The sequence below is a fragment of the Haliotis asinina genome, chromosome 2, assembly GCF_037392515.1.
Source record: "Haliotis asinina isolate JCU_RB_2024 chromosome 2, JCU_Hal_asi_v2, whole genome shotgun sequence".
Taxonomy (NCBI): Eukaryota; Metazoa; Mollusca; class Gastropoda; order Lepetellida; family Haliotidae; genus Haliotis; species Haliotis asinina.
The window spans coordinates 54653676-54675319 of NC_090281.1; the positions used below are offsets into that span (position 1 = coordinate 54653676).

General features: G+C 42.3%; 2 protein-coding genes across 3 annotated transcripts in view; both read left to right on the plus strand.

Annotated features, from left to right (window-relative positions):
- The window catches only part of LOC137273959 (uncharacterized), a 230421-nt gene that overhangs the window by 147083 nt on the left and 61694 nt on the right, over positions 1-21644 (plus strand). The gene's annotated exons all lie outside the window — the stretch shown is intronic.
- LOC137272704 (NXPE family member 3-like) overlaps positions 7340-21644 on the plus strand; it is a 29135-nt gene continuing 14830 nt past the window's right edge. The window contains exon 1 of one of the 2 annotated variants that reach the window (XM_067805087.1): positions 7340-7700. In XM_067805087.1, coding sequence (XP_067661188.1) covers positions 7618-7700 — 83 coding nt within the window. In that variant the 5' untranslated portion in view covers positions 7340-7617. Of the gene's footprint in view, positions 7701-20461; positions 20689-21644 lie in introns of those variants that run through there. The other variant, XM_067805086.1, reaches the window with a different exon arrangement.

Here is a 21644-nt window from a genome sequence, read left to right on the forward strand (position 1 = left end):
TGGGTTGTAAAGAATGTCGTTTGTTTAACATGCTCGAAGAATGCTGGTTGGAGTCTAGAGGAATGACGAAATGCAGTAAGAATGCTGGAGGAATGCTGGAGAAATGCAGTAGGGATGCCTAAAGAATGTACGGGGAATGCTCAAAGAATACAGCATAAGGATGTTGAAAGAATGTGGTTAGAATGCAGGAAGGATGGTGAAGGAATATAAGTAGGATGCTGGAGAAATGCAGGAAGGATGCCGGCACAATGCACAAAGAATGTTCGAAGAATGCAGTTATTATGCAGGAAGGAATCTGACAGAATGCAGTTAGAATGCAAGAAGGATGCTGAAAAAACGCAGGAAGGAATCTGACAGAATGTAGTTAGAATGCAGGAAGGCTGCTGGGGAAATGCAGTAAAGATCTTGGAAAAATACACAATAACACTGGAAGAATGCAGAAAGGATACTGGAAGATTGCAGAAAGGATGCTGGAGAATTGCAGTGAGTATGCGGGAGGAAGGCGCTTAAAATGCTGAAAGAATACAGGACGTATGCTGGACGAATGTAGCAAGGATGCAGGAAAAATGCACAAAGAATGCTGGAAGAATGCTATTAGTAGTTTGGCATAAAATGCATGTGGAGCCGGTTTATTTGTAAATAACTCTTCATCCAATGATCCAATCGACCTCAAACTTTGCAAGTGGATGTTTTGTCAGACAACTTTATCACATTGTAAATCACCGATTTTATGCATTTGTATGAAAGAATCTGTCTATGTAACTGTCAACAAAATAAACGGCAGAACGCTGACAGCTTGCAGAGGGAGGGAGCCAGTGACCTGTAACGGCGACTGTGCAACAATACGAATAGAGATAAACAATCATCAATGCTAGAATACATTTCTTTGTGCAACTAATTTTCATAATCTTTTGAACATACAAACTTAACCCATGTTTCATTTCCCTCAGTCTTAAGTAATCAGTGCACGTAGTCAGCACAGCAAATCATAGTTATTATGTCATTCATTATTACCCTCAAGGTCCTCAAACGCATTTCACTCGGTTAAAGTAATCCTGTAGAGTGGCGATATAATCACTGTCACGGCCTTCATAGACTTGTGCTGCAAGATTTACTTTCACCTTTGCAAATGATGGTATATGTACATAAATGGCAAATGATGTCTGGATAATTTGGAACATAGGGTAGCTAATAGTTTATCCACATGATCTTCATACGGACTACTGATACGATCCCTTGAAATGCATTTCCCATTTTCTGAAGATTTAGTGGTAAAAGAAGGAGCTTCAGAATCGTAAGTAATATCCTTTGAAATGTGCAGATGTGTAAATAGTACTGGTATCTATGGTACTGGCAGTGAAAACGTACTTACTAATAACACTTATGAAAGGGTGCGGAGACCTTGAGTGGTGTTCCTGAAGGCGTGGTGCTGTACGCCGGATGAGTAGCGCTTTGAGTGGTGTTCCTTAAGCCGTGGTGCAGTACATCGGGTGAGTAGCCCTTGAGTGGTGTTCCTTATTTCATGGTGCAGTACGCTGGGTGAGTAGCCCTTTGGGTGGTGTTCCTTAAGCCGTGGTGCAATACACCGGGTGAGGAGATCTTTGAGTGGTGTGTTGTGATATGCTGAATAAGGAATCCTTGAGTGGTATTCAATAATAGAGAAAGCTGTTAATGCTAAGCACATTTCGTTGTATTCCCGTTGATATACGCCGTAAGCGGGAGCCATTGGTGGTATTTTCTATGCTGTAGAGCAATACGCCGGATGCAAAATCGCAACGAGGACGCCACAAATGGGTTTCACACATTGTATCCATGTGGGGAATCGAACGCGTTTCTTCGGCGCGACAAGGGAACGCTTCAACCACTAGGCTACCCCGACCGACGCGTAATATCAATAATGCGGTATGGCAGATATCTTGGAGATTGGCATCCTTGCTCCAGGATAACATCTCCGCTACAGTTAGAGTTTTCAGTGTAGATTCTCATTTGGTAAAACGTTTAGACCTTTTAGACTATTCATAAACACTTATCTTTGCCGATTACACAAAGTCTTGAAAGCCACTAATTTCATTACATGTTTTGGAAGAGAAATTGTTCGAGGTGAGTGGTCCTTCAGATTTTCTATTCATCGATTTTGTACTCGTAAGTAAAATACGATTTAGTCTCTCAATGTCATACATTTGATAATAACAAACAAACCCCTTTTAAACTGAAAGGTGCCCCAGGCTGACTGAGGAAATCTAGACTTGCTTCATTAACGGCTTTAGCATTGCAGAATGGGCTAGGCTGTCGGGGAAATAATGTGGTTCGGGGACTCCAGCTGATTTTACTGTACATAGAACTAAACGAAAGTGGCGTGATGCTTTGGTTTTCGTCATTGTTCTTGAAATTAGTGATGTCTATTTCTGAGGTTACGCTGACTGTTCTTGACACAAAATGAACATTGTTTCCACAACTGAACAATGTTGGTCAAGGGGTGTCAACATGTACTGACAGAAAATTCGTTCAGTCCAAGTCTGCCGGGACAGGTAGCGAGATCCCTCTGTATGTTCATCGACCGTTGTCCTGTTAAACTGGAAACCCCCGCGACATGCAGGAAGAGTTGACTCTTCATTGAAATCGATCGACAGGGATGAGATCGATAGGGATCACTGATTTGAAGAAACGGCAATAATGGTCATATGCTCTCAAATCGAACCGATCATGTTCTCCAAGCGCAACCAGTCAGTGCTACAATGACATATAGTAATGAATAGGTATGAAATAGTTAACTTGAATTTAAATTTCATAGTGTTCCCTTAACGAATTATAATAAATACCATAATTTATGTTTCATTGGGAATATTCTGAAACCAACAGTGAGTGAGTTTAGCTTTGCGCCGCTTTTTGTGATATTCCGGCAGTATCAAGGCCGGGGACACCAGAAGTGGGTTTCACACATTGTAATCATGTGGAAAATCGAGCGCTTTGACCACTATTGGCCACTCCAGCATCAGTGGTGACGTTCATCGTTCGTCGTATGCTCCCGCTCTTAATGTGGACCCGGTTTGAATAGGTCTTCAGCAATTCAAAAGGGGAGTATGCTTGTCGTAAGAGACGACTAACGGGATCGGGTGGTCAGGCTCGGTTGACTGACTTGGTTGACACATGTCATCGGTCCCCAATTGATCGATGCCCATGCCGTTGATCACTGGGTTGTCTGGTTTAAACACCCTAACCAACTGAAATGGGCAACTCATTATCGAAATTGGCGTTATCGACAATGTAACACTGTGCTTAATGTCTCATGAAAGCCGATATCGTGTTTCGACGTTCGATGGCAGAGCAAGAGTATGGTGACAGCCGTGACGAACTGTTTTCCAATGAATGTATTGTTGAAACAGACTCGTTGAGTGGTCCATGCATTATGGTGTGGCGTGCAATCGGTCTGATCCAGATAGCCGGCACGGTAGTGTTAGAGAATCTCGGTCCAGGATAAGGAAATGACGAGACAGCTCCTCACTGTGTTAACCAAGTCATAAAACCCGACGTTGTACCACACTTTGGACGTTACAGATATCACATCTTTCAGCAAGACAGCAAGTGTACCCACACTGCCAGAGTAACAGTTGACTTCCTAAGACAACATGGCATCCAAACCTTACACTCGGCCTTGATTTGAGTCCAACAGAACAGCTTTGGGACGAGATTCAGAGACGACTGATTTACAGCCACCAAAGGCCGACAACTGCTGCTGGACTCGATCAGGCACGGACCCAAGTGCTTATGCCATTCATCAACCGACTAATTAATTCAATGTACAGACGGTGCAATACTTTCATCGATGCCCATAGAGGTCCTGCACAATACTGATTTTGAGTTATCTCCATGATACCATTTTTGGTTATTTCGTTTAAGTGAACCATGAATGTGATTCCCGAAAATGTGTTAACTGTAAACGCCAAGTTTGAACTCAACCCTCCGTTTGGATTGTTAATTAGCGCGAATTAAAGTGTTTGCTTTATGAAACCGCTATCGATGTGACATTTTTTCTGTGGTTCAGTATAGTTACAGCACGAGGGCGCCGCATGGTGGTGGAGCGAACCGTATTTCTTTCCCAACTTGAATACTTTCTACGGATAAGCACGATTAATCTACGGCAGAAAACAAATTACGCTGTCGGTGTAATCCTCGCTGAAGGCCAACTAACGCGCTGTTCTGTTTGTCTCACCGACGTTAAGGTATCATTTCAATTAAAAATAGTTTTTAGAATTAGGTCCCGGGGTAGAATAGGCTTTCAACAACCCATGCTTGCCATAACAGGCGACTATGCTGGTCGTAAGAGGCGACTAACGGGATCGGGTGGTCAGGCTCGCTGACTTGCAATTAGCTGACACATGTCATCGGTTCTCATTTGCGCAGATCGATGCTCATGTTGTTGATCACTGGATTGTCTGGTCCAGACTCGATTATTAATAGACCGCCACCATATAACTGGAATATTGCTGATATTTTACATCCGCTTCTCGGAACCACTCTAACAACTATGTTCAAGAGCCGTGAAGCAGTCATATGAATACATATATGTTCTCAACTGTTTCTAAAATAGATATTTCGTTGTGTTTGTTATGTGAAAATTCCTTTTGACACTGTTTATTTTTTATATGTAATAAGTGTTTCAAAAGCCACGGGGCCAGACGTCTGTTTGCATTTTTAGGTATTTTTTTCTTTTTACATTTTAATTTATTTTACGTTCTGTATACTGCACATCTGTGACACCGGAATAAAATGTGTCTCTCCTCTTCTCCTCTAGTTGGAATGGCTTGTAACATCGGGATCATGTAATCGTGGAGCGAGGGGAGCTCTTATGTCAGCATCTACAACCATGGACACTTTGTATACATTATTCACACCAGCTTGCAGTAATAGTTTCCTAATGTTTTTGTAATGTCATGTTTGTCACTTTCATTTCACGTATTAAACTCCGTACATGTAATTAAAACGAATGTTACCGGGAAAACTAAAACAACAGCTTGATGGCGATTTACATTCAGGTTAAATATCATCTCTAAATAATTTCAGTTACATCTGTGAACAAGGTAAATCATATGGATCAATATGAACGTCGCATTTATGCTTCCAATATAAGTTTAGATCAGAAGAAACTGACAAGTCATGCGAGTGAGACTAGTTTTACGACGCAGTATTCCAGCTATATGGCAGTGGTCCGTAAATAATCCAGTCTGGACCAGACAATCCAGTGATCAACATCATGAACATCTATCTGCGCAATTGGGGACCGATGACATGAGTGAACCAAGTCAGCATAGTTGCCTTTTGTGGCAAGCATGGGTTGCTGAAGACCTGTTCTACCCCGAATCGTCACGGGACGACAAGTCATGCGACATTCTACGAATGGATCTTATAAAACATACATATTACAAAATGTAAGGTCGGAGCGTGATACGCATAATTCGATATTAAGTACATTTGCGAAAACTCAAGACTAGTCACCATTAGCATGGGGGTGTTCTCCATCTCCCAACTTTTGGGACCGTAGAACAACACAGGGATTACGTGGCGAGCAGACCTTATTATTCTAAGTGTAAGCTTATCATGGTTTATCACCATCACCCTAAACAGAACAAACTGAACCACATGACATATGAAAAATGCATTTTATTTGAACATATGACATTTTATATACAAACCTAAACGATTTACAATAAAAGCATTTTATTTTCATATGTTCGACATGAAATATGACACAAGACATCTTTTACATATATATTTCACATATAGCGGCAATGTTGCAACACACTGTGTCTATATATCATTCAACGATTTACAACACCAGGCCATGGTAAGAAACAGCAAAGACTCTAAATCTGCCATAGATGACCATCTTAAAGGCAGTCCAAACCACAACATCAGCTGGAACACTACCAAGGTCAACGAGAAGAACCGGGGCCCTTATTCTCGAAGCGTTCGTAGCCCTAAGAATTCTTAACTTTGATCGTAGCTAATGTGTTAAGAATGGGCTTAAGACGTTCGTAGGACTACTTGAAGCTGTCAGCATTAAGGAGAATTGCCCTGCTATCGACGGAGATGAAGGATATTTCATTCGCACTGCCTACCATCACTTGCTGAAATTAATTTCGGACAGAATTAAGAAGTTGTATACCCATAATAATAGTCGGACTCCTCACTCGTCTTCAGTTCAGCAACAATTATGTATAACACAGTTAGTGAGTTTAGTTTTACGCCGCTATTAGCAATACCCTAGCGGGTGACACCAGAAATGGGCTCAACATATTGTACATCTCGGCGGAAGTGAAAATATTGTGGTTCAGGGACTGAGAGAAAGACTGGCGCCCCCTCTTCTGGTAGTTCAGATGTGTACTTCTCTGTTGTACTGGTTCATCTCAATACTGAGTCGTCACTTGTCAACTCTTCCCCAGCAGCTCTTAATCGCATCTACATCTCGTTGTGGATGAGTGAGTGTGGTTTTACCCCACGTTTAGCAATACTGCAGCAAGATCAAGGCAGGGAACACCAGACATGATCTTCACACGTGGGAAATCGAACACGGACTTTCGGTCTGACGACCTAACGCTGTAACCATGAGGTTATCCCCACGTATCATCACTTTAGTAATGAAACATTCGACATGATGCTATATGGCAACCGCACAATTTTAGGAAGCATTTTTGTTACCTCATCTGCAGAATGGGATGGTGAGGTTGAATACTGGTCAAAGCATTCGCTCTGCACGCCAAAGACCTGTTGTTTCCCACCTAGATACAGTGTGTGAAGTCCATTCCTAGTTTCCCGTACCGTAACGTTGTTAGAATATTGCTAAAAGCGGCGTGAAACTCACACATGACTCTTTCTGTTAACACATAATTGTTAACAACTAAATTTAATTCACTTACAATTGTTGAAAAATCACCTTCTAGGGAATGTTTATAAACAATATTGACATTTTTTCGGAATTGAGTTTTAGAGACAGTCTGTTCATAATGATAATATAGGCCACTTCGACCGAACATATCAACCCACGTCCGCGCGTAATTACAACGAGCCGCAAATCGAAAAGCCTCCAAGGCAAGTGGTTTCCATGTCGATAATATGTAACACTTCGTTTTCATTTGCAAATGACGGTTTGCAATTATGGATTACCAGGAATTCATAACATGTCTTAACGTCTTTGTTAGATACATCCCTGTGATATACATTTTCGATTATTCGAGTCACATCCCCCTCGCTGCATCTGCAGAAAATGAAGCCGCAGTGCCCCAAATCGATACTCCTTCTCCGCCTCCGTCTCCTTTGTTCTACATCCTGGTTATCGATCGGTGAGATGCCCCGATTTCACACGATCTGACATTAACCAACTAGACGTCAATTTGGGACTGTCAGTGCGTGACAACGCAGGAGGCGTATACGAGAGTATTTGCTCGTATGTTTTCATCACAGCTTTATTCATGTGATTCGAAATAATAACCAGTACATCTGGTGGTGTTCACCATTCATGTCATGAACAACATTCGGGAAGGACACGTTCACGTTGCCCTCTTCCTCGGAACCAAATAGCAGCTTGTGGCCCCTGACAGATCCTCAGAATCAACCCAAACAATGAAGACAAAGGTTGTATTCGTTTTTGTGACGATATTTGGAGTGTTTTGTTCCTGTCTCCTAGTGATGGCCTTAAACAGCAGGTAAGAGTTGTACATATATGATCCCTGTATGCAAGCAGTGTGCCATAGATGGTATTAATATTCCACAGCCTATTCTTCTCGGTATACGCTCCTGACAATTGATAGCTCGGAATTTATACGACCTCGCGGGCATGTGGGATGTGCCAGAAAGGCCCTAGGGCAGTAAATGTTTGGCACTTTTGTTTCTAGATATGCAGCGGGGATATACTGCATCAGTTTGTGAAGATGATATTTGTTATACATGTACTGGGGGGTTTAATCCATTTGGTGTAGAAGGATACACTTTAAAATTACACTTTATAAATTATGGGAAGGGAGACAGTGATATTGTTTGTACATGCCATGCAGGGGGCCACATCGTGCCTACATTTTAGCGGGGAAGGGGGTGTTCACATTGCACATGCTACTTCATAAAAATCGTCACCCCATTTGCCATTAATTATGAACGGTCCCTTAGCCCCCATGCAAACAAAATGGACACTGGTGTGTTTATGTCATGCCTCCGGTGTGCAGGATACGGTCGCCTTGCGAACACCTGGTGTCATCACAATGATGCATGGCTGTCAGTTGATGACGTCGCAGGGCAGTGACGGTCACGTTTGTTGTAGATGGTTCACATTTCCACGTCCAGATGAATGATACAAGTGTGTATGCGTGAAGCTTCTTCAAGCTCTATTCCAACAAGGGCGGTGGGGTTGCCTAGTGGATGAAGCTTGTCGATTCATCACATGATTACAATATGTGAAGCCCATTTATGTTGTACCCCGCCGTGATATTGAATGTGCATTGCTAAAAAGTGAATTCACCCACTCACGGTGTCATCACGATCAAATTCATGTCATTGGCAAAACACACATGTCGAGATAGCCCTGTCTTTAGAAAGTGTTAAATCCGGGTTTCTTAAAGAAAGGACATTGACCCAGCACGACTGATGTTTCGTTTCGTTACTTCGCCCAGCTTCGCCACGTGAGCATCCACGTGATGCTTATCTGTTAGGATTAGATATTGATTAGGATTAGCAGGCCACGGTGTACGGGCAGTTCGTTACCTGTGAAATCATATTCATAGTCACGGTGAATGAAGTTTTGAAAAATGTTCAATTTGATATGGATATAAAGGTTTGTATGAAGTGTTTGAGACATCCTTCACCATGGCTAGTGCCAACGTTCAGATAATGTGTTTCGGACATCATTGACAATGGCTAATGCTAACGTTCGTTCAGATCATGTGTTTCGGACATCATTGACAATGGTTAATGCTAACGTTTAGAGCATTTGTTTCGGACATCATTGACAATGGCTAATACTAAAGGTTGACGTATATTACTCCATGCTGGTTATGAGAACACAGAAAATAGTAACAAGGAGACATAATCAATGACAAACGGGTGTCCTACTTGAACACAAAGAATGCCTCTAAGAACATAATACCACCAAATCAGACCACCATACGCCAGATGGTCATTCATTCCTTCAACGTTTGAAGAAGAGAAGCCGAGAAGAAATCACACCAGTTACTGCCATCTGTACTGAATACATTGCAGGTAATACGTGAACATAATTATACTTTGTAATTTGTGTATTTCCTAAAACTTGGATTTGTTACCACCATCAAGTTCGATATCATTATGGTACATATTCAGTAAATGTAATAAATATTTCTATGAGTTTTGTAATTGTTATAATTGGCATACTAACATAATGTTTAAATTATTGGCACAGGATTATAAAAGAAGCATTGACTGCAGACTTCTCCGAGCTGATTGCTAAAATATCGCCCAGTCATCCCTGTACAGAGAGATACAGAAGCTTGTACCACGACTACCCACAAACCGCGGAAACATCAACCTTGAAGTAACATGGCGTTAGATCTTCGATGGTGAGAACTTCATCCTTTAAGAGACAATGTCCTGTACAACATCATCCGTCGTGGAGAAGCATCCAAATGGTTTTGCGATGGAGCGTTCCCGTTCAGCCTGACCATCTTCATCCAGATACACGCCATCCATGCCCAAGTGAATGGTACAATGTTTCTTTTAGTATATGCCATGTTTCCTGACAAGAATGAACCATGCAGAGCAGACGTTTCTAGACAGTGGGAGAAGAGTTTGCTAAAGTACTGTCGGAAAGGGAAGAATCATGTTTGGGTGCTGTTACTCTGTATCCCGAAAATCACGCAATTATAAATACAATCTGTCGAAATAACCCACATCGGTCTAACTGAGCGTTCAGTTGGATGCGTAGTGGGACATCCAAGAAAGCATAACGAATAACTGCTTACAACAACAGACCGACAATTAGGTCACTCAGCCAGGTATGACGATGGAGCGTAGACTCACCTGGCATGAAATGCATGTACTGCTTACATGCTGGACAATGATATTGTTGAACCCTGTGACAATCCGTGGAGTTCACCATGTGTTCTTGTACCGAAGAGTGGTCGAGATGGTTGGCGCTGTTGTTCTGACATGAAAGCTGTCAATGCACTCTCACGAACTGATTCGTATCCTATTCCGAGAGTGGACGATTGCATTGATCGCATCGGTCAAACTAGATATATTAGTAAGTTTGACTTACTGAAGGGTTTCTGGTAGTTTCCTCTCACAGACCGTGCAAAGAAAATATCGACATTTGCTACACCAGATGGATTGTATCAATACAAAATGATGCCGTTTGGTCTGAAGGCATTTAAATTGCAACTTGATGTCTGTGATGTCGGTGCAGGTGCTGTCCTGATTCAGGAGGATGATTCAGGAATTGAAGATCCAGTTTGTTATTTTTCAAAGAAGTTTGACAAGCACCAAAGAAATTATTCTACAATTTAGAAAGAGACACTGGGTCTTTTATAAGCTAGGCATGGAACCATTACCAGACTGTGGGACCACACACAAACCACGTTGATGGCACGGTGGGTTGTTGGCCATCATCACCCTAGTTTGAACAGACGTTTGTCTATTTAGCAGATAGAACGAGCCTATATAGAGGTAAGACTTGTTCAGCTCATCAGTTGAATGGAGATGATGTTATGAAGCCAAGAAAAAGGTACTGGCAACTAAATGAACCTACGACCTACGAGCCAGAATCTACGGCACAATACGTTTGATTACGTATGTTGGTCCAGTGTCTCATGTGATAGCTTTTTCAGTTTGATGTATTGGGCTATCTAGGATGCATTTGTGTGTACATGTGTGAAGTGTCGACGTCAAAAAACTTGCCAATTGACAAAGAATGTATGACTTCTTTGATGGACATTTTGAAGTTGAGGTTATCAGCAATGATGACAAGTTTATGGATATATTCTTTGTTCTGTGAAAGGCGACGTTTCAACAGGTCGTTGTATAACATCATTCTTCTAAGAATTTATGATATAGTGATTTAATGTCTTCACATATATAAATATATTGTTTTGTTTGTTTTTGAGCTTGAAATACAATGTTGTGCATATATCTCATGTCTAGTCTTTGTAAAGTATATATCCTCGAACGAGGGTCACGATTCTGCTTAACTAGAAGCCCGAAGTCTGACATGTACTATAGCTTAACTGGCGATAGTGATAACAGTTTATCACATCTGCACAGCGTGTTACACCTAGAAGTCATCTTTGTACATTTCTAGGAAAGTGTAATCCCATTACCTCATTTTAACTTAAATAAAGCCCACCAATTAATCCAGCACCCTACCACTAAGTAAAATGTGTTCACGACTACAAATCAACTGACAAGGTCGACAAGTAGGAAGACACCCTGAATACACTAAAGTCTTGAACCTTCTGAGAAGTATTTAAAGTACCAAATAGGGTGCAGGCAGGAAGTGTTTATTGCTGTTATATCGTGCCCTCGTTAGATCACGACTCGATTTCGGCTGTCAAGCTTATGGATCTGCATGTGTCACACAAAACTCAAGACTAGATGTTTTTCAGTCAAAAGCCTTCCGATCTGTCTTGGAACATTTAGAACTACCTCTGCTGAGGCTCTACATGTTGACTTGGGTGAAATGCCTTTAGATCTCAGACATGAACTGCTAGAAGTTAGATACATTCTGAATTTGAAATCTTTTGGGCTGAAACACCCGACGTCAGCTGTTTTGGGTGATTGTGTTGAGTATTTTCTAGATCTTTGGAAAGACGGTATGGGGCTTTATTGGATGCGCTGTCAGGGAACTGCTTTTCATCATCAAGTACGTGATGTTGCCATAGATGATGTCAGTGTTCTGCCTAAGAAGCCACCTTGGTTGCTTGAACTTTCGTTTATCGTGATGTCCTGGAACAAGCATCTAAATCTGAACCAGATCCTTGTATCAAAGCTCTTCCGAGGAACATATCCGAAGTCTACAGTGGACTAATGCTATGTAGATTTACACTGATGGATCTAAGTGCCAAGTGTCCGGTCATGTTGGTGCGGGTATCTTCATAGCTACTGATCAAAGAGCGATTTCTCTTCGATTAGCTGATCACTTGTCAGTATTTTCTGCTGAACTTGCGGCCAGCATTGAAGCTTTGCGTTGTATCAGCGGTCATTTTTAGTGATTCTGTCTGTGCTTTACAAGCAATTCGGACGGGCTACTCCTCATCAAGGCATGATTTGATCAATATTATACTTGATCTCTTTAATGACTTAAATAAACATCTCTTAGACGTTGAATTTTCATGGATACCGGCTCATGTTGGGACATTTGGAAATGAAAAAGCTGACAGATTGGCAATAGCTGCATTAGACTTTGATGGATCGTAACAGGATGAGTCCACATTGCGCTCTCCTGCTGAATTATGCACCATCACTCTCTATGGCATCGAGACTTCGAGACTTATCCACAGGCAACAGTAGTGAAGAGGTGATATTAACCAGACTTCGTCTTGGGCACTGTGTGGTCTTGGTGCCTGTCTAAATGTTATTAGTAAAGACATTTCTCCAAATTGCACTGTGTGTCATCAGCTAGGTATCGTGGCCCATTATCTACTGCATTGACAAAAGTATGTCACTCAGCGGAAGGCGATGTTGGAATCATTTACATCATTGATATCTCTGTGACTGGACTGTTGCGTTCACGGAATATCACCCGCGCTGATGTTCAGAATGTCCTTCTTGTTTATAGTAATGCTTGTGGCATTTTTGATTCTTCATAAACGTTTTTGAAGTTAGCAAACCTTTGTGATGGGCAAGGTGTAAATGGGCCTAGTTGCCCGAACACCTATTAAATCTATCTATCTATCTATCTATCTATCTATCTATCTATCTATCTATCTATCTATCTATCTATCTATCTGAATACAAGATATGGTCTGTTTGGGTCAAAATGACCTGCAAGCATAGAATGCTGTATACGTACAACACACACCTGCACGTGCATACCTGCATTCGTACAACATACACCCCCAAAATAATATATATGTGGCATGGCACGCACACACTCGCACACGCATCCGCACACGCACATGCACGCACACGCGACCACATAAATGGTGTTCATGTACGATATACTTGTGAAGAGTTGAGAATAAGATCGATACATGTAAGTATATAAGTCATATATATGCATGTATGCATTGGGTGTCTGTGCACAACCTTATTTCTTGGTGTTGTTATAAATACAGCTTGGCTCGAAGTATGGATATCACTGAGACATCAACGTTGACAGGAGTAAGAGCTTGTTTGGTTTGGTTTTCCTAGAATCGTGGCTAGGTACGTATCGAAACATTACGATTCTTTAAAGGTTCATGTTGATGTTTCAAGACTTTGAGGAAATTCGACAAGACATCTTAGAAATTAACAGAGAACAGGTCCTTGCCGTCAATGCTATCATCAATAGGTTATTGAAAGGAAGATTACCAGTGACTCAATATGAAAGACGTCGATTTCTAGAGAAATGATAGAAATAACTATCTAACAGTGTTACGGCAAGTAGTTCACCCCCAATGGACGACTACTTGGGTGATTGGAAGAGTCTTTTTGCCAGTTACATGCATATCATAGCATTTGTTTTAAAACCACAGTTTCTCAATGCGCTCAGAGATGAGGCCATTCAAAATGCGTGGCTGTTTGATAGAACATCTGCTTAGTAATACTATTGGAGGGTATGCTCACCATGGTTGCTATTCATTGGTTTATGCCAATCACTTGGTGGAGAAGGAGGCAGGATATATTTTTAGGTATCTCGAGTATGATGCGTGTATAACGTTAAGTATTTTATCATCAGTGATAGTGTCAATGTCAATATCATGAAACTTGGTATGTTACTCCCAACACGACCCCAGAACCGTGTAACAAGTACAGGGGGGAAACACCCATTAAAAAAACACAAAAAAAAACATTCAAAACCACACCTCTACAGGTCAAGCTCGACCCTTTCACCTTATCCCATAAGCCCAAAACTAGGGGTGTACTCAGACACGACCCAGAACATAGATACCACCTCTTTGTATCGTTGACTGCTTACTAAAGAGCATGCTATACGATAGCGTCTGAGTAGTGTCTATAAGCAGCACTGCCAGCAAACGAAAAAGAGACGACACTACCAACTGATCATGAGCGAGTATGTTGCATGTATAATGTTAAATATTTTATCATCAGTGATAGTGTCAATGTCAGTATCATGTGTTACATGTTGAATAATAAACCAGACGTGTGGATTAGTTGAACTATTTCAGCGTTTAAAGAGACCAACGAAGTCGTGGGTCAGAAAACTTTCGTTTCAGGACAAAGGACAATACCGTGTTCACATACAGACAACGACACATGAGGCGTTCCTACTTTTACTGTGGGAAAGGATGGAATATCCACGAGCCCTCTGAAACTGGTATTAAAACCAACCAGTCGGAGGTAATGGGATGTAGATGTATTATTACCAATCCTCTCAACTGTGTTGATAATGGTTCTATGATAAACGACTTTCGGGTGTGTTGTTGATTATAATACCGAACATTGGGGTGTAGAAGGTGGTGTAGTAATAATCACTAACAATGTTATAACACGTGTAATACATGTCAGAAAGATTGTTGGGATATCTGGCATTCCACCAGCGCATTGTGTTTTCACATTGTACATATTATACTAAGCAGAGATTGTAATAGCATTGCATAAGATATACTGAATTTGCTCCTTTAATAGTTTCTTTCACCCGAATGTGTGTGTGTGTGTGTGAGAGAGAGAGAGAGAGAAGAGAGAGAGAGATAAAACCGTAACGCGGCGAGCGTTCGTTGACCGACGTGAATGATGACGTACTCATACAAACATTTTAAGAGATATATTATGAAGCGACAGTATACAGTTATAAACAGTTACTACAGAGACGCGGTATACATATGATAGTATACCTTATAATATATGGATACTAAACACGACGGTATCAAATCACAACACGTGATTATTACAGCTATGGGTGGCAATATACTAAAACCACGAGTATGCACCCATTACTAATAATACTTCACAACACCAACTATTATATAGAACACAAATCACATATATTGATTACAACGGTTACTACACCAACGCCACGGTATGAATTAACTATACACAGTTACTACAGCTATACATGATTATACAAACGCAAGTACACCCAGCAACACCAACTGTTAAGATGGAGAACAATCCGCGATTTACAAGTTCACAACAGTGAACTAATTATGGTATATTTTGTCACAATCCCAATGTGAATCGAACATTGTCACCCGGCGGGGGTCAGTAGTGGAGCCAAGGTCGTAGAACATAGGTTTGGGGAGCGTATCTTTGTTGTGGTTGGAGTTGGGAAACAGGGGGTGAATGTTGTGGTTGGAGATAGGAAACAGGCGGTGAATGTTGCGGTTGGAGTGAGGAAACAGGGAGTGAATGTTGTGGTTGGAGTTAGAAAACAGACGGTGAATGTTGTGGTTGGAGTTAGGTAACAGGCGGTGAATGTTGTGGTTGGAGATAGGAAACAGGGGGTGAATGTTGTGGTTGGAGTTAGGAAACAGGGGGTGAATGTTGTGGTTGGAGTGAGGAAACAGGCGGTGAATGTTGTGGTTGGAGTTAGGAAACGGGGTGAATGTTGTGGTTGGAGTGAGGAAACAGGGGGTGAATGCTGTGGTTGGAGATAGGAAACAGGGGTGAATGTTGTGGTTGGAGATAGGAAACAGGGGGTGAATGTTGTGGTTGGAGATAGGAAACAGGGGGTGAATGTTGCGGTTGGAGTTGGGAAACAGGGGGTGAATGTTGTGGTTGGAGATAGGAAACAGGCGGTGAATGTTGTGGTTGGAGTGAGGAAACAGGCGGTGAATGTTGCGGTTGGAGTTGGGAAACACGGGGTGAATGTTGTGGTTGGAGATAGGAAACAGGCGGTGAATGTTGTGGTTGGAGTGAGGAAACAGGGAGTGAATGTTGTGGTTGGAGTTAGAAAACAGACGGTGAATGTTGTGGTTCGAGTTAGGAAACAGGGGGTGAATGTTGTGGTTGTAGTGAGGAAACAGGGAGTGAATGTTGCGGTTGGAGTTAGGAAATAGGGGGTGAATGTTGTGGTTGGAGTTAGGAAACGGGGTGAATGTTGCGGTTGGAGTTGGGAAACAGGGGGTGAATGTTGTGGTTGGAGATAGGAAACAGGCGGTGAATGTTGTGGTTGGAGTTGGGAAACAGGCGGTGAATGTTGCGGTTGGAGTTGGGAAACAGGGGGTGAATGTTGTGGTTGGAGTTAGGAAACAGGGGTGAATGTTGTGGTTGGAGTTAGGAAACAGGCGGTGAATGTTGCGGTTGGAGATAGGAAACAGGCGGTGAATGTTGTGGTTGGAGATAGGAAACAGGGGGTGAATGTTGTGGTTGGAGTTAGAAAACAGACGGTGAATGTTGTGGTTGGAGTTAGGAAATAGGGGGTGAATGTTGTGGTTGGAGTGAGGAAACAGGCAGTGAATGTTGCGGTTGGAGTTAGGAAACGGGGGTGAATGTTGTGGTTGGAGTTAGGAAATAGGGGTGAATGTTGTGGTTGGAGTTAGGAAACAGGGGGTGAATGTTGTGGTTGGAGTGAGGAAACAGGCGGTGAATGTTGTGGTTGGAGTGAGGAAACAGGCGGTGAATGTTGTGGTTGGAGTGAGGAAACAGGCGGTGAATGTTGTGGTTGGAGTTAGGAAACAGGGGGTGAATGTTGTGGTTGGAGTTAGGAAACAGGGGGTGAATGTTGTGGTTGGAGTGAGGAAACAGGGGGTGAATGTTGCGGTTGGAGATAGGAAACAGGGGGTGAATGTTGTGGTTGGAGTTAGTAAAACAGGGGGTGAATGTTGTGGTTGCCCATTATTCGGATGTGTATACCGACAACATCTCACCCAGGAATATGTTGGTTCTAAACTGGTAGGCTTTGCTACCTCGCGGAGATAGATCTAAACAACCAGTAACCGTATGGTTGATTATCTGTCGCCTTTTCATACTCATCAAGAAAGAATGGAACCGTCCCAGGCAGAATCTGTCATCCAATCGCTGCCTCTCCTGTTTTAAAGAGAACTATAAAGTGGGAATTCAGCGAACTAGTTCTAGCATATTTTCCATAGGACGTCGATGGAGTTTGACTAATTATACCCCCCATTATTGCTAAAGTGATGGCTCATTGTTGTGAAAAGTTTACACATGTTTGAGCTGCGAGACGCCTCATCTTTGAGGTTGTCGACCACAAGCATTTTGTGATCGTCGGGATCCTCGCGCCATTCAATAATTTCCTCTTCTTTTGGTAAGCCTTTGTGAAAGTCAGCCCTCATCAATCTCGGATTATGGGGAGCAAAGGTTGATTCGATGGTATCATACAAGCGCTGCCACATGGAGTAACAGTACATAACCTTCCTTATCTTCTTATCGAACAGACACGTGAAGGTCCGGGGTAGAAGAGGCCTTCAGCAACCCATGCTTGCCATAAAAGGCCACTATGCATGTCGTAAGAGGCGACTAACGGGTTCTGGTGGTCAGGCTCGCTGACGTGGTTGGCACATGTCATCGGTTCCCCATTGCGCAGATCGATGTTCATGTTGTTGATCACTGGATTGTCTGGTCCAGACTTGATTATTTACAGACCGCCACCATATAGCTGTAATATTGCTGAACGTGACGTAAAACTAAACTCACTCACTTCGTACTCTTTTTCAAATGCCCTCTTGTTCGTCGAAAGTCAAACGAGGTCACCTATTTTAAACGTGTAAGGTTTGGAGTGATAATGTGTTGATGGGGTCGTTAATTCATCGCTTTTCACACGCGGCGAGTGTCGTAAATATCCAGCCAAATCTCGGCTTCATGCTTGTGCCGGCGCCCTCGCTTTCAGTGAGGTGTGAGGACGGCGATTGCAGTAATATGCCATGTCTTGTAATATGTCCGCATAACTATAAGTTGTCTTATACGTAAAATACCTTAAAAGCATGGTTCTCAGCTTTCGTATGAAACGCTCAGCGTCATTAGCTTTAATATCATTATTCTGTCTTACAAAATATTTAATGTGATATCGACTATAGACTCGTTTCACCGCATTATTTCGGAATTCCGCGCCCTTGTCCGTTCGGAGTGTGAATGGAACCTTTCTCATAGACTGAAATATAGTTTTCATTGCTGATGCCATGGTATCCGACCTCTTATTCTGAACAGGGTTGATCCAGACGAATCTTGAAAAACAGTCGATAACGATAAGCAGGTATTTTATACCGCCATTGGCGTCGGCTATGCTTAAAACGTCAGTCAGACCGGCGTCGGCTTGCACGTTGACACCATCAACGATAACCTGGTTCCTCTTGAATCTTCTGTGTGCTCCTTTGTGAAGATTATAAGCGTCTTGAGCATAAAGGCACCTTTTAACGATGGTTGGGTTGGTATTGGGGTCATTTCGTCTCAACGAGTGTATAAACTTTTGAAATCCACTGAACACTCCGGGTTTCCTTCTGTCTCAATAATAACGACACGGGGGTAGTTTTTGTGACATTGTTATCAACGTTGGAGGTGAAGTGCGTCGTCAAGCATGCGATAAAGCTCTCCTGTCAAGCGATCTGGGCCTAGATTTTCGAAGCTCTCTTAGCTCTACGATAGTCCTAAATGTTATTAACATTGCCTTACGACTATCTTATCGATAAGAGAGCTTCGAAAATCTGGGCCCTGACTTAAAACGCGTCTCCTGAAAGTCTCTGCATTGATACTTAAGGCAATACAACGGTGATACGTCACACATTCCGGGTATCTTGCTTATATATTAAGCTCTCCACTTCTGTATGACAATTTCCTCATTCACTGACTCAGTTGCCCGATAAATCGATAGATTAAGTTCGTGCTGATTTGCCGACTTCAAGTCTTGGGAAATTACTAAAACATACGCCATTACGAGAAGATAATCCAACGTGTGTGTGATAACCGCCGACTCAATTCCGTTGATGTTTTATATCATGTATCTTCCCAACAACGGTGTGGGAATGATGTGTCTCTTGTGGGAGTGCGACCCGTTAAACCACAACCGAAATGGTGATGTTAAACGTCTGCAGGCATCTTCGGTTAACTCCTCGTGTTGGAATGTGGGCTGTATATTAACGCTTGTGTAACTCCACGCATTGACACCAGTTTACAAGGGAACAGAACCGCAGGTGTTCGCAGCCCTAGAGCACAAACACAACACACACCAAGTTATCGCTCTCCCTCGGTTATTGGTTTGGAGCAGTAAATATAGGGCACCTATGTTCTGCTCTGATTGAGGGTGTTGGACTGTGTCACGTTCGGCTGATTCACCCACAAGCATAGATACCTGCATACGTACAGCACACACCGGCAAGTATAGATACCTACATATGTACAACAGACCTGCAAGGCATGGATACCTACATATGTGACCCGTGAAGGTCCCGGGGTAGAATAGGCCTTCAGCAACCCATGCTTGCCATAAAAGGCGACTCAGCTTGTCGTAAGAGGCGACTAATGGGATCGTGTGGTCAGGCTCGCTGACTTGGTTGACACATGTCATCGGTTCCCAATTGCGCAGATCGATGCTCATGTTGTTGATCACTGGATTATCTGGTCCAGACTCGATTATTTACAGACCGCCGCCATATAGCTGTAATATTGCTGAGTGCGGCGTAAAACTAAACTCACTCACTCACTCACTCACCTACATATGTACAACACAACCGCAAGCATAGATACGTGCGTACATACAACACACACCTGTAAACATAGATACGTGCATCCATACAACACACACCTGTAAACATAGATACGTGCATACATACACCACACACCTGTAAACATAGATACGTGCATACATATAACACACACCTGTAAACACAGATACGTGCATACATACACCACACACCTGTAAACATAGATACGTGCAAACATACACCACATCTCCAAGCATCGATATCCCTAATACGGCTTTATTGATACAATACATGTATTTATCAATATTACTACTTCCAGTCAAAACCCCGCATTCAGAAACGGGGAAAAAATAAACATTGCCAAAATAGAAATCTGAGCGTGAGGAAAAGTCCGCCTAACCCGTCACAAAGAAAAACGGCTGCACGTGATCTCTGAGGAGGTGAAAGAAACTCTCCCACCCGCCTCAAAACTCACACCCGTTTGACAGATGCGTGACAAAGGATCACCCCAGCTGAATAGTTTTATGTGAATACCCTTGTTTGCTTCTCTACCAGGTTCTTGCTTGAAGCGTCCTTCGTTAGATTTTTACAACTCGTCGTACGCAAGCATGGAGAAGTCCATGCTCACAGAGTACACGTTATACCGAAATATTTGCAGTCCATGTTTTATTGAGTTATTGCCAATGTTGCAGTCTTCAGGTGTCATTCGCAAACCTCGGCCAATCACGTGTCCTTACAATCTAGCTCTCCCACGATACACGTGACAATTAGGGTGCGTGTTTTGGGATGATACATAGTAACCCTGCAGTCTTGGAGACAAACTGCAGCGATTTGCGATGAAGACGAAAACAACATTCTGCATTGCTATCGGTGTTGGACTGTTCTGTCTCTGTCTGGTGGTTTTATTATTACACAACAGGTGAGAGGTTTCTTGTGTCACTTGGTGTGTTGTAGGCGGGTACAGTCTGCGCATGCGTTCTAGTAATCTTAATTATGTCGAGATGAATGAGAACGAGCATACGACAAGGATACTAAAACGTTTGAAGTAAATGACGAGTTAAAGTACGTTATTGTTTGTGATAGTGTTAATAGCGTATTTACCGATTTAAACCAGGACTTGAACAATGAAGACACTCTTTCGTCCCTAAAATGCGATTAGACAATTAGAGAAACACTTTACATCTGTAAATGAATAATTTCAATAGAAACACATTATTCCTGAGGCTGAAAAGAAGCGTCCTTGAAAGTTGAACATCCAGCCTAATTTAGACACCCCGGTTGCCAGTTCACGGGTCTGGGTAGACAAAGGTTGAAGGGTCGGTGCTAGACTGACGCTCATTCACCTACAATATATCATTCTCACAGAAGCAACTCTGTTATAATTGAAAATTAGCCCGTGGGCGTGAGAGATTCCGAACCTGAAGAAAATCCACACCTTCCTGCATGGTTTATTCATTGCAGAAGGGTCTGTGTGAAGGGAGAATGATGTAGTTCAGCGACTGTGAAACAAACCAGGTCAACGACAGTGTTACTGTTTAAAGTCTAGGCGTCAGTCTACAGTGTCCTGGATGCTTTGTGAAGAGGGGATTGTCATCCCTCTGGCTAACCGTCGGACGGATATGTTATTTCATTGACCTTGACCTTCGCGTGACATTAAAATCGGTTGGAAGGCGGGTATCTGCAGTTATGAGAGCATGTGATTATAGAGTGTCCTTTTTAAAAACAAAAACAAAACATTTATCAACACGTTATATTTGAAATTACATTTTTTGTAGTTAAGTACAACAACCCCCATAAACGGGAAAAATGTCTACTCCTCTGAAAAGACGCGGGTCCAATTGTAACTAAATGAGCATTTGTTTGTGCTTGCAACAT